This window comes from Rutilus rutilus (assembly GCF_951802725.1).
Source record: "Rutilus rutilus genome assembly, chromosome: 3".
Classification (NCBI taxonomy): Eukaryota; Metazoa; Chordata; class Actinopteri; order Cypriniformes; family Leuciscidae; genus Rutilus; species Rutilus rutilus.
This window is the reverse complement of record NC_140211.1, coordinates 60,112,325-60,124,378: the sequence shown is the minus strand read 5'-3', so window position 1 is coordinate 60,124,378 and position 12,054 is coordinate 60,112,325. Positions and strand designations below refer to the sequence as shown.

The following is a 12,054-nucleotide window of genomic DNA, read 5'->3' as shown; positions in this document are numbered from 1 at the left end:
CATTGAAAAAAGAATTTTGCACGTGGCTTTATCATATGTTCAGATCTATCTACCGAAAATATATGCAAAATCTTGGCTATTTTAATGAGATAATGCCTAATTTGCATAATTAAACATACCAATTTCTAAAACTTGTAATACATTTTTTTTAGTGCTGGGCAACGATTAAAATTTTTAATCGTGATTAATCGCATGATTTTCTTGCGATTAATCGCATTATTACGAGCAAAATTTAATAATGAATTCTAAAGTATAGTGTATAGCAGATCTAAATGTACTGCTATATATACAATAGTGCATGTGGTTTGCAAAAACTTTAAACAAATAGCCTAATGTGCTTTTTACCAGCAGTATTCCCTTTACACAGTAGCAATAAAATATTTCTTGTAAATCTCAACTTATAACATTAATTTAATCAAATCAAATATTAAACCAAAGCTATTTGCCACTGCCAGGGCATTACCTTTTATCTAGCTTGTTAAACAAGTTACCATCAGAGTCCTGTTTTCTTTTTCTTTTTTTTCTGAACAGGTATCAACAGTATCTTTCATCAGGGAGCAGCAGAAACAGTCAGTTCAGTACTGTGTTCAGTAGCAAGTTTCCCTGTTACTGTGCGTTCACAGTTCACACCAAACGCGAATAGAGCGTCAAAGTCACGTCTACCGCGTTGAACATTTTGAATCCATTCGCACGTCCAGAGCAAAATCGACGCACGTAAAAGGCAAAGGTTTGACGCGAACTGGACGCCCGCGCCGCGCTAAACGCCTCATTCGCGCCGCAGGACCTCCAGACGCGCATAAACGCGTCTTTGCATTGACTTTGACATTGAAATCACTCGCGCCAGACGCTCTATTTGCGTTTGGTAGAGTGAGGTGAAGTGGTCGAGCACAAGGCGCAGTGACAAGCGGGTGCGTTCCCGTGAAACTGTCGCGGTTGTGCGCACACGCCCGCCTGCTGCCGAAGTTGAATTGTCTTGAACTTTTTGTAAATGACGCGAGACTGAAGAGAGACTGATCCTCACTGTTTGTGAGTTTCCTGAATCTAAATAGTTATCAGGACATCAACAGGAGGGATTACATGTATGGCAGAGCATCCCTGCTAAGCTAAGCTGGTGAGCAACGGACTTTCAAAATAATAATAAAAAAAACTGCGTTAACGTGCGATAAAAAAATTGTCGGCGTTAATTAATAAATGCGTTAACGCGATATTAACGCGTTAACTTGCCCAGCCCTAATTTTTTTATATAATTGTGCACGTAATCAACTGAGGAAGTTTCATGGTAATATATATTATTTAAAAATTTTCACCTGTAGTGTCTCGCCTTAAAGGGATAGTTCACCCAAAAATGAAAATTCTGTCATCATTTACCCACCCTCAAGCTGTTCCAAACCTGTATGAGTCTTTTTGTTCTGCTGAACACAAAGGAAAATATTTGGAAGAATGTTTGTAATCAAACAGATCTCGGTCCCCATTGACTTCCATAGTAGGAAAAAATATATACTATGGTAGTCAATGGGGACCGAGATCTATTTGATTACAAACATTCTTCCAAATATTTTCCTTTGTGTTCAGCAGAACAAAGAAACTCATACAGGTTTGGAACAACTTGAGGGTGGGTAAATGATAACAGAATTTTAAATTTTGGGTGAACTATCCCAGAGTTGTGTGAAGAGTTATTTTTTCAGTGGATGTTGTCAGCACATGTGTTCTGTGTATCTGGAATGCATTTATTGCATTTACAGCCTACCCAACCCACTGAGGATTTGAGGAAAAAAATACTGATAAAAAATAAAGGGTGCTTACACTAAAATAGCCACAGTTGTTTTTTCGCGATATTTCCGGCAGAGCAGACCCTCCAATTATTGGTTCTTAGGGTCAAAGTTAACAGAAAAAACACAAATAAAAAGTAGGGCAGACCATGTCAGGTTCAACCCATTTTTTAGACTTTGGCTCCCACCAACTAAACATATCCTTTTCAATGTGTTCAGTCTCTTTCACTGCCATCATTTGTAGTCGCCTATTCACAAACTGTTTGCTCAACTCAGAGTTCACTGTGTGCTTTCTACCATGCACAAATGCATGTAATGGTAACAATGAGCACTCAGACACACCAAACCAACAATTACTAAAAACACACACAAAAACTGATTTTGCAGTAACTCTAAAAGTAATTTCTCATTTCAGGTGTCACTCTGTGGGATAAGAAATCCTTTAGAGAAGATTTGGACAGTCGTCCACAGTCCAGGACAGATGTGAAGTTCAGTAGCTCCGACTCTCTATCTAGTAAGTTGATTCTCCTGGATGTGAGTGCTTCCCTGAAGGCCAGCTTCTTGGCAGGGCTGGTGGAGGTGGGAGGATCTGCCGAGTTCCTGCGTGACACCAAATCCTCAAACCAACAGTCCAGAGTTACAATGTATTACAGTGAAACCACAAGATTTGAACAGGTCCCTGTGACTCAGTTTAGACAGATCACCTACCCTCAGGTCTTTGACCAGAAAACTGCAACTCATGTGGTCACAGGTGTACTATACGGAGCTCAGGGCTTCATGGTGTTTGATCGGACATTTTCAGAAGAGGAAGAAGAGCAGGAGATTGAGGGAGAACTGAATATCATGGTCAAGAAGATTCCTCAATATTCCATTAAGGGCCACGGAGCTGTAGATATGACAGATGCTCAAAAGAAAGTGGCTGAGAATATTGCCTGCACATTTCATGGTGACGTCCATCTTGAGCAGAACCCCACCACTTATATAAAGGCCCTAGAGGTGTACAAGAAGCTCCCCACTATACTGAAGGAGAATCCACAGAGTGCAGTTCCAATAAAAGTCTGGCTCTATCCTCTTTCTCTACTGGATACAAAAGCTGCTAAGTTGGAGAGAGAAATTAGCACAAGTCTGGTTTCCAACACTGAAGATATAATAGAGGGGCTGGGAGAAGTACAGAGGACATGCAACGACCTCTCCAGAAAAACACGGGTAAATGTTTTCAAAGACATCAAAGAGAGGCTGCATTCGTTTCAGAGCTCATTTAACATTTACAAAACGGTGCTCCTGAAAGAAGTGGCCAAGGTCTTGCCTGCTATACGAGGAGGAGAGATGGAGCAACATTCATTGGAAGACATCCTGAAGATCCACTACAGCTCCCCCTTTAATGTTAGCATGCTTAACCAGTGGTTAGATCATGCAAAGACTGAACTTAACCTCTTGAGTTCTCACACCAAGATACTGGAGGGAATCAATACTGAAGACTCAAACCGTCTCAACATCATCCTCTTTAATCCTGATATTGATGTTGTGGTGTGCTTGACCTTCACATCTCTGAAGTATGAAGACCCGTATCTTTCAGCCATGAAGAAGTTTCTGGAATCTGATGAGTTTAAAGAGTTAGATGTGGGAATGAAACCGCATTCTAGCACTTTAGAATCTGTGAGAAAGTGGTTCTCCGATCCTGATGTCAGCTCAAAGATGAGAGAGAACTTATCTCTTTTCAGAAGTTTTTCAGAGGCTAATAAAGATGAAAAGAGATATCGATTCATTATTTCTGCCATCTCTGATCCCTCCAATCCTGGCTCCTCTATCTACCTGTATGAATCAGGGAAGCTGACAGACACACAGTTCCAGCCCGTGTCGAAGCCTCCTCCACCAGAAGTGATGAAGGTCCTGGAGCGCGGTGTGACCCTGAAACTGCAGAAGTCTCCAACTGGAGAAACTGTGCAGTTCAGAGTGGAGTACCAGCAGGAGAAAGCAGATTCTGGCGCTGAGGAACAGTGGATTATCATAAACACATCTGATGAAGTCTTTAATCTGACTGGATTGGAGTCTGGAAAGCAGTACTCGATCCGCTACAGGATAGTGGGTAAAGTGGGAGTGAGTGAAGCCAGTGACACTATTGGCCCCATACCGTCTTCAGGTAAGTGTTATGCAAATCTTTTGGCATTAATCTTTATCTCAAACAATCAATTTTTGTATTGACAACCATATTTCTCAACAGGTGTGGCTATAATTAAACATGTAATGTTGAAAAATGTTTCCCATTTGACTGTATATATATATATATATATATATATATATATATATATAAATATTAGAGGTGGGCATAGATTAATTTTTTTAATCTAGATTAATTTTGAAATTAATCTAGATTAATCTAGATTAAAATGGCTCATTTGAATTCTGCCGAAGGCATTCAGAATATGTGTGCTACCCAAATAATGACTATAAAAGTAAGTCTTTGAGAACAGGTTTCTCAAGCCTGTGGCGAATTAGACCAGGGGCTCATCTCCTGTTTCCAAAATGCATCACAAACTGCTTGAGAAAGCTGTTCTACTCATAGACTGTAAAAGGTTACTACTGTACTGTTACCGTCCGTAGGCAACATTAGGTAGGTCTATGTTATTATCAACTACTATAGGCTATTAATTAGGGATGGGCGATATGGCCTAAAATCTATATTGTGATATACATTGCAGCCTCTTGCGATAACGATATACAGTATATATTTTAATAAAATTAAAACCATTTCAGAACAGATTACACAGACCCTGCTAAACAACTGCTAAATGTATTTTTTTTAAAGGGTATATGTAGTTTTGAGAACATATATTATGCAAAACTTTAAGTATACAACATCATTTTGCAGATAAATAAAATTACACTAGCTGCAGAGACTTAAGTAGGTCTAATGTTTATTATGGCTTGGAGCTTATGAAACCCCAAATTTAAAATTAGAATATTGTCTAACTGATGTCTTTTCAGTTAAAAAGAAACACAACAACGATTCTTAAAATCGGGCGCAGACAGAGATTATGTGCTACACCACTAAAATATATTGGAATGGGAATAATACGCGCGCGCTGGTATTCAAGTTGGGTTGGGATGTGGGTTGGGTTGGGAGATGACTCTATACTACACAAGCTATGATGACGCAATGGCCGCGAGGTAAACCAGGCTGCAACGCATATTCGTCATCATCTTAAGTAAACACGGCTGAAAGTGAAAGCTGCTGAAAAAGATCGGTGCAACATCCATTATTTGGACTTGGTTCGGATTTAAGCCGTCCGATGAGCAGCAGCAAACTATAGACAGAGTGTGTGGGGTGACAGTTCGGTAAGTTAACACATCCGTATACCACCTCAAATTCAAAACGAAACATATCACTGAATACCAGCGCGTGCACGTATTATCCCCATTCCAATATATCTTAGTGGTGTAGCACATAATCTCTGTCTGCTGAAAACTGAAAAGACATCAGTTAGACAATATTCTAATTTTAAATTTGGGGTTTCATAAGCTCCAAGCCATAATAAACATTAGACCTACTTAAGTCTCTGCAGCTAGTGTACTTAAATTTTATTTATCTGCAAAATTATGTTGTATACTTACAGTTTTGCACAATATATGTTCTCAAAACTACATACACCCTTTAAAAAAATACATTTAGCAGTTGTTTAGCAGGGTCTGTGTAATCTGTTCTGAAATGGTTTTAATTTTATTATAATATATACTGTATATCGTTATCGCAAGAGGCTGCAATGTATATCACAATATAGATTTTAGGCCATATCGACCATCCTTAATTGATAGCCTATAGTAGTTGATAATAACATAGACCTACCTAATGTTGCCTACGGACGGTAACAGTACAGTAGTAACCTTTTACAGTCTATGAGTAGAACAGCTTTCTCAAGCAGTTTGTGATGCATTTTGGAAACAGGAGATGAGCCCCTGGTCTAATTCGCCACCTGGCTGAGAAACCCGTTCTCAAAGACTTACTTTTATAGTCATTATTTGGGTAGCACACATATTCTGAATGCCTTCGGCAGAATTCAAATGAGCCATTTTAATCTAGATTAATTTCAAAATTAATCTAGATTAATCTAGATTAAAAAAATTAATCTATGCCCACCACTAATATATATATATATATAAACGTATTATTTCCTTTGTTAGGTATATTTGTTATATATATATATAAACAATGACAATAATAAACAAAACACTCAGACAAAAAAACTGTTGACTCTGTATGATGGCATTTCTCCAGAAAGACCTCAGTCATCCCTGAAAAGGAAATGATAATGATTAGTATAAATAATATATTTAACAAATGTAAATCTCATAATTTATATTATTTAATAATACTCATTAATAATGATTAATGGACGCATGCGCGAGAACTGAGATTACGGCGTTCTTCTTCTTCTACTGCTTGTTACTGGCTGCTCACTCCTTGGGAGTATTACCGCCATCTACTGTACAAGATGACGTCCTGACATTGCCGGAAGCGCAAAACGGTCTGTTTATAAGCAGAGGAAGACGCACGCTGTATGTAAGCTATTGAATTCGACACTTATTGTGATTTAGGTCTCGATGATGTCGGGACGTCATCTTGTACAGTAGATGGCGGTAATACTCCCGAGGAGTGAGCAGCCAGTAACAAGCAGTAGTAGAAGAAGAACGCCGTAATCTCAGTTCTCGTGCATGCGTCCTGGCGCTCCCGTAAACTCTCAACAGAGGCCCACATTGGAGATAAAGTCGTTGTTTTTGTTGTCTTTCCGCACAAAAAGTATTGTCGTCGCATGATAAACTTAATGTAGAGCCACTGTAGTCACTTGGACTATTTTAACTATTCTGGGCCGGCGAGTTTGGGTCCCTCTGAAAGCCTATGGAGGAGTTAGAACTCTGTCAGATTTCATCATAAATATCTTAATTTGTGATCCGAAGATGAACGAAAGGCTTACATGGTTGGAACAACATGAGGGTGAGTAATTACTGACAGAATTTTCATTTTTGGGTGAACTAACCCTTTAATAGTAGTGATGGCAATTTCAAAACACTGCTTCATGAAGCTTCGAAACCTTTACCAATCTTTTGTTTCCGAATCAATGGTTCGGAGCGTGTATCAAACTGCCAGAGTCACATGATTTCAGTAAACAAGTCTACATTAAATTAGGAGGTTGAGGTTTAATCCAAGTCTTATGAAGCGATGTGATTTCTTTGTATAGTAAACTAAGTGAAATTTGAGTCCTATTCCATCTCAAATCAAATCTGTGCTCAGTTCATCACTACAGAAGCCAAATGAAAGATGGTGATGTCAATATTATCAAACTCTCACCAGTGGCTGTGTCAGGATCTGGGCTCAGTAAACAGCAGAGACATCTCTAAATATCTTCTGTGTTGGAGGATTGTTGCAGATTGTTGCAGGATCACTTTCTCTTGACATGATAATCACACTCTTCATGTCTGTTGATTTCCACAGTCACTGTTCCCAAGACCAGGAGCGACTTCCTTCAATGTAAGTCAGAAAACAAGCAGAGAAACTCACTGAGTGTGTTCATGTTCTTCCTGGAGAAGCTGAAAGAAAACATGACAGAAGAGTTTTAGAGTTGATCATGTGAATGATGATTAAACTGCGCTGAGACACTGCTGATATACTGAACATGAAGAGTTCAGCTACATTAAAAGATCAGATTCATAACTCCTGATTGTGATGTGTTTTATCTCCATCAGATTCCCATCAGCTCACTCTGGATCCGAACACAGTGGGTAAAAAACTCATTCTGTCTGAGGGGAACAGAGCGATTACTTACTCTCCCACAGAGCAGTCGTATCCTGATCATCCAGACAGATTTGATGGGTATCCTCAGGTGTTGTGTAGAGAGAGAGTGAGAGGACGCTCCTACTGGGAGATTGAGTGGAGTGGGATTTTTGCGACTCTATCAGTGTCATATCTGAGCATTAGCAGGAAGGGACGGGGTGATGAGTGTCGGTTTGGAGGTAATGATCAGTCCTGGAGTTTGTCCTGCTCTCCCTCCAGTTACACATTCTGGCACAATGGCATAGGGACTGATCTCCCTGTAAAGCCCATCAGTCGTAGAGTAGGAGTGTGTAGAGTAGGAGTGTATGTGGATCACAGTGCAGGAACTCTGTCCTTCTACAGCATCGACGGAGACACAATGAGCCTCATCCACACAGAGAAGACCACATTCACTCAGCCGCTCTATCCGGGGTTTAGGGCTTTGTCTGGATCAATGAAACTGTTGATAAATGAGAATAGCCTGTAGAGAGATTCTACCCATAATGCTTTGAGCTCTGTGATAAATCAGTAACAGTGAGATGATGTTATAGAGTCTCTTATTCTCTCTTCATCACATTAATAACAGCTGAACTTCTGTCAGTGAAATATGTCAGAATAACTGTGTAATAAATCCTCATATAGACATCAGTGTGTGTGACGGTGTGTGTCTTCCTCATATAGACATCAGTGTGTGTGACGGTGTGTGTCTTCCTCATATAGACATCAGTGTGTGTGACGGTGTGTATCTTCCTCATATAGTCATCAGTGTGTGTGACGGTGTGTGTCTTCCTCATATAGACATCAGTGTGTGTGACGGTGTGTGTCTTCCTCATATAGACATCAGTGTGTGTGACGGTGTGTGTCTTCCTCATATAGACATCAGTGTGTGTGACGGTGTGTGTCTTCCTCATATAGACATCAGTGTGTGTGAAGGCGTGTGTCTTCCTCATATAGACATCAGTGTGTGTGACGGTGTGTGTCTTCCTCATATAGACATCAGTGTGTGTGAAGGCGTGTGTCTTCCTCATATAGTCATCAGTGTGTGTGACAGTGTGTGTCTTCCTCATATAGACATCAGTGTGTGTGACGGTGTGTGTCTTCCTCATATAGACATCAGTGTGTGTGACGGTGTGTGTCTTCCTCATATAGACATCAGTGTGTGTGACGGTGTGTATCTTCCTCATATAGTCATCAGTGTGTGTGACGGTGTGTGTCTTCCTCATATAGACATCAGTGTGTGTGACGGTGTGTGTCTTCCTCATATAGACATCAGTGTGTGTGACGGTGTGTGTCTTCCTCATATAGACATCAGTGTGTGTGACGGTGTGTGTCTTCCTCATATAGACATCAGTGTGTGTGAAGGCGTGTGTCTTCCTCATATAGACATCAGTGTGTGTGACGGTGTGTGTCTTCCTCATATAGACATCAGTGTGTGTGAAGGCGTGTGTCTTCCTCATATAGTCATCAGTGTGTGTGACAGTGTGTGTCTTCCTCATATAGACATCAGTGTGTGTGACGGCGTGTGTCTTCCTCATATAGACATCAGTGTGTGTGACGGTGTGTGTCTTCCTCATATAGTCATCAGTGTGTGTGACGGTGTGTGTCTTCCTCATATAGACATCAGTGTGTGTGACGGTGTGTGTCTTCCTCATATAGACATCAGTGTGTGTGAAGGTGTGTGTCTTCCTCATATAGACATCAGTGTGTGTGACGGTGTGTGTCTTCCTCATATAGTCATCAGTGTGTGTGACGGTGTGTGTCTTCCTCATATAGTCATCAGTGTGTGTGACGGTGTGTGTCTTCCTCATATAGACATCAGTGTGTGTGACGGTGTGTGTCTTCCTCATATAGACATCAGTGTGTGTGACGGTGTGTGTCTTCCTAATATAGACATCAGTGTGTGTGACGGTGTGTGTCTTCCTCATATAGACATCAGTGTGTGTGAAGGTGTGTGTCTTCCTCATATAGACATCAGTGTGTGTGAAGGTGTGTGTCTTCCTCATATAGACATCAGTGTGTGTGACGGTGTGTGTCTTCCTCATATAGTCATCAGTGTGTGTGACGGTGTGTGTCTTCCTCATATAGACATCAGTGTGTGTGACAGTGTGTGTCTTCCTCATATAGACATCAGTGTGTGTGACGGTGTGTGTCTTCCTCATATAGACATCAGTGTGTGTGAAGGCGTGTGTCTTCCTCATATAGTCATCAGTGTGTGTGACAGTGTGTGTCTTCCTCATATAGACATCAGTGTGTGTGACGGCGTGTGTCTTCCTCATATAGACATCAGTGTGTGTGACGGTGTGTGTCTTCCTCATATAGTCATCAGTGTGTGTGACGGTGTGTGTCTTCCTCATATAGACATCAGTGTGTGTGACGGTGTGTGTCTTCCTCATATAGACATCAGTGTGTGTGAAGGTGTGTGTCTTCCTCATATAGACATCAGTGTGTGTGACGGTGTGTGTCTTCCTCATATAGTCATCAGTGTGTGTGACGGTGTGTGTCTTCCTCATATAGTCATCAGTGTGTGTGACGGTGTGTGTCTTCCTCATATAGACATCAGTGTGTGTGACGGTGTGTGTCTTCCTCATATAGACATCAGTGTGTGTGACGGTGTGTGTCTTCCTAATATAGACATCAGTGTGTGTGACGGTGTGTGTCTTCCTCATATAGACATCAGTGTGTGTGACGGTGTGTGTCTTCCTCATATAGACATCAGTGTGTGTGACGGTGTGTGTCTTCCTAATATAGACATCAGTGTGTGTGACGGTGTGTGTCTTCCTCATATAGACATCAGTGTGTGTGACGGTGTGTGTCTTCCTCATATAGACATCAGTGTGTGTGACGGTGTGTGTCTTCCTCATATAGTCATCAGTGTGTGTGACGGTGTGTGTCTTCCTCATATAGACATCAGTGTGTGTAACGGTGTGTGTCTTCCTCATATAGACATCAGTGTGTGTGACGGTGTGTGTCTTCCTCATATAGTCATCAGTGTGTGTGACGGTGTGTGTCTTCCTCATATAGACATCAGTGTGTGTGACGGTGTGTGTCTTCCTCATATAGACATCAGTGTGTGTGACGGTGTGTGTCTTCCTCATATAGACATCAGTGTGTGTGACGGTGTGTGTCTTCCTCATATAGACATCAGTGTGTGTGACGGTGTGTGTCTTCCTCATATAGACATCAGTGTGTGTGACGGTGTGTGTCTTCCTCATATAGACATCAGTGTGTGTGACGGTGTGTGTCTTCCTCATATAGACATCAGTGTGTGTGACGGTGTGTGTCTTCCTCATATAGTCATCAGTGTGTGTGACGGTGTGTGTCTTCCTCATATAGACATCAGTGTGTGTGACGGTGTGTGTCTTCCTCATATAGACATCAGTGTGTGTGACGGTGTGTGTCTTCCTCATATAGTCATCAGTGTGTGTGACGGTGTGTATCTTCCTCATGTAGACATCAGTGTGTGTGACGGTGTGTGTCTTCCTCATATAGTCATCAGTGTGTGTGACGGTGTGTGTCTTCCTCATGTAGTCATCAGTGTGTGTGACGGTGTGTGTCTTCCTCATATAGACATCAGTGTGTGTGACGGTGTGTGTCTTCCTCATATAGTCATCAGTGTGTGTGACGGTGTGTGTCTTCCTCATATAGACATCAGTGTGTGTGACGGTGTGTGTCTTCCTCATATAGACATCAGTGTGTGTGACGGTGTGTGTCTTCCTCATATAGACATCAGTGTGTGTGACGGTGTGTGTCTTCCTCATATAGTCATCGGTTAGGGTTAGCCCAACCCTATCCCTATCCCATTTGGCCACTATAGTGGGAAATCATACAAATAGTGTGTTCGTGGGACGAGGGTGTGGCTTGTGATTGGTCAGCGGGGGTCGACGGGACATTTGGCCACTATAGTGGGTAATCGGACAAACCGTTCCAAAATCGTTCCATGATGGTACAATGTTGCCTGAGGGCAATAGGTGGACAATAAATGTTACTTTTTGTTAAATATGAAATGTGTAATTCATTAAAAACTTGATAAATATGTTTGTTCAAGTGTTTAGTTAAAGCAGGGGTGGGGAACGTTGATCCTGGAGGGCCATTGTCCTGCAGAGTTTAGCTCCAACCCTAATTAAACACACCTGAAGCTAATCAAGGTCTTCAGGATTGCTAAAGTTACAGGCAGGTGAGTGTTTTTTTCAGGGTTGGAGCTAAACTCTGCAGGACAATGGCCCTCCAGGATCAACGTTCCCCACCCCTGAGTTAAAGAAATGAAAAGAAAGAAAATAAATTTTCAATAAATATATAAATTTTTCCTTCATGAAAATGTCAAATGTTTAAATTTGTCCATTATGGTATAATGTTACCTTGAGGCAACAAACCTTTAATTAATAAATAAATTTTAAAAATAATGATAATGTTTATTGATATTGTTATAGTGTCCATTTTTAAGCAGGAAAAACATAAAACACAATTTTTTCCTCACTGATA

At 41.0% G+C, this 12,054-nt stretch overlaps 1 protein-coding gene across 2 annotated transcripts in view; it reads left to right on the top strand.

Moving 5' to 3' along the window:
- The window catches only part of LOC311287181 (neoverrucotoxin subunit beta-like), a 70,509-nt gene extending 62,286 nt beyond the window's left edge, over nt 1–8,223 (top strand). For both annotated transcript variants that reach the window (XM_084403850.1, XM_084403851.1), the window contains 3 exons: nt 2,185–3,909; nt 7,258–7,293; nt 7,509–8,223. In XM_084403850.1, coding sequence (XP_084259976.1) covers nt 2,185–3,909; nt 7,258–7,293; nt 7,509–8,062 — 2,315 coding nt within the window. In that variant the 3' untranslated portion in view covers nt 8,063–8,223. The remainder of the gene's footprint in view (nt 1–2,184; nt 3,910–7,257; nt 7,294–7,508) is intronic.
- Nucleotides 8,224–12,054: the final 3,831 nt, after the last annotated feature.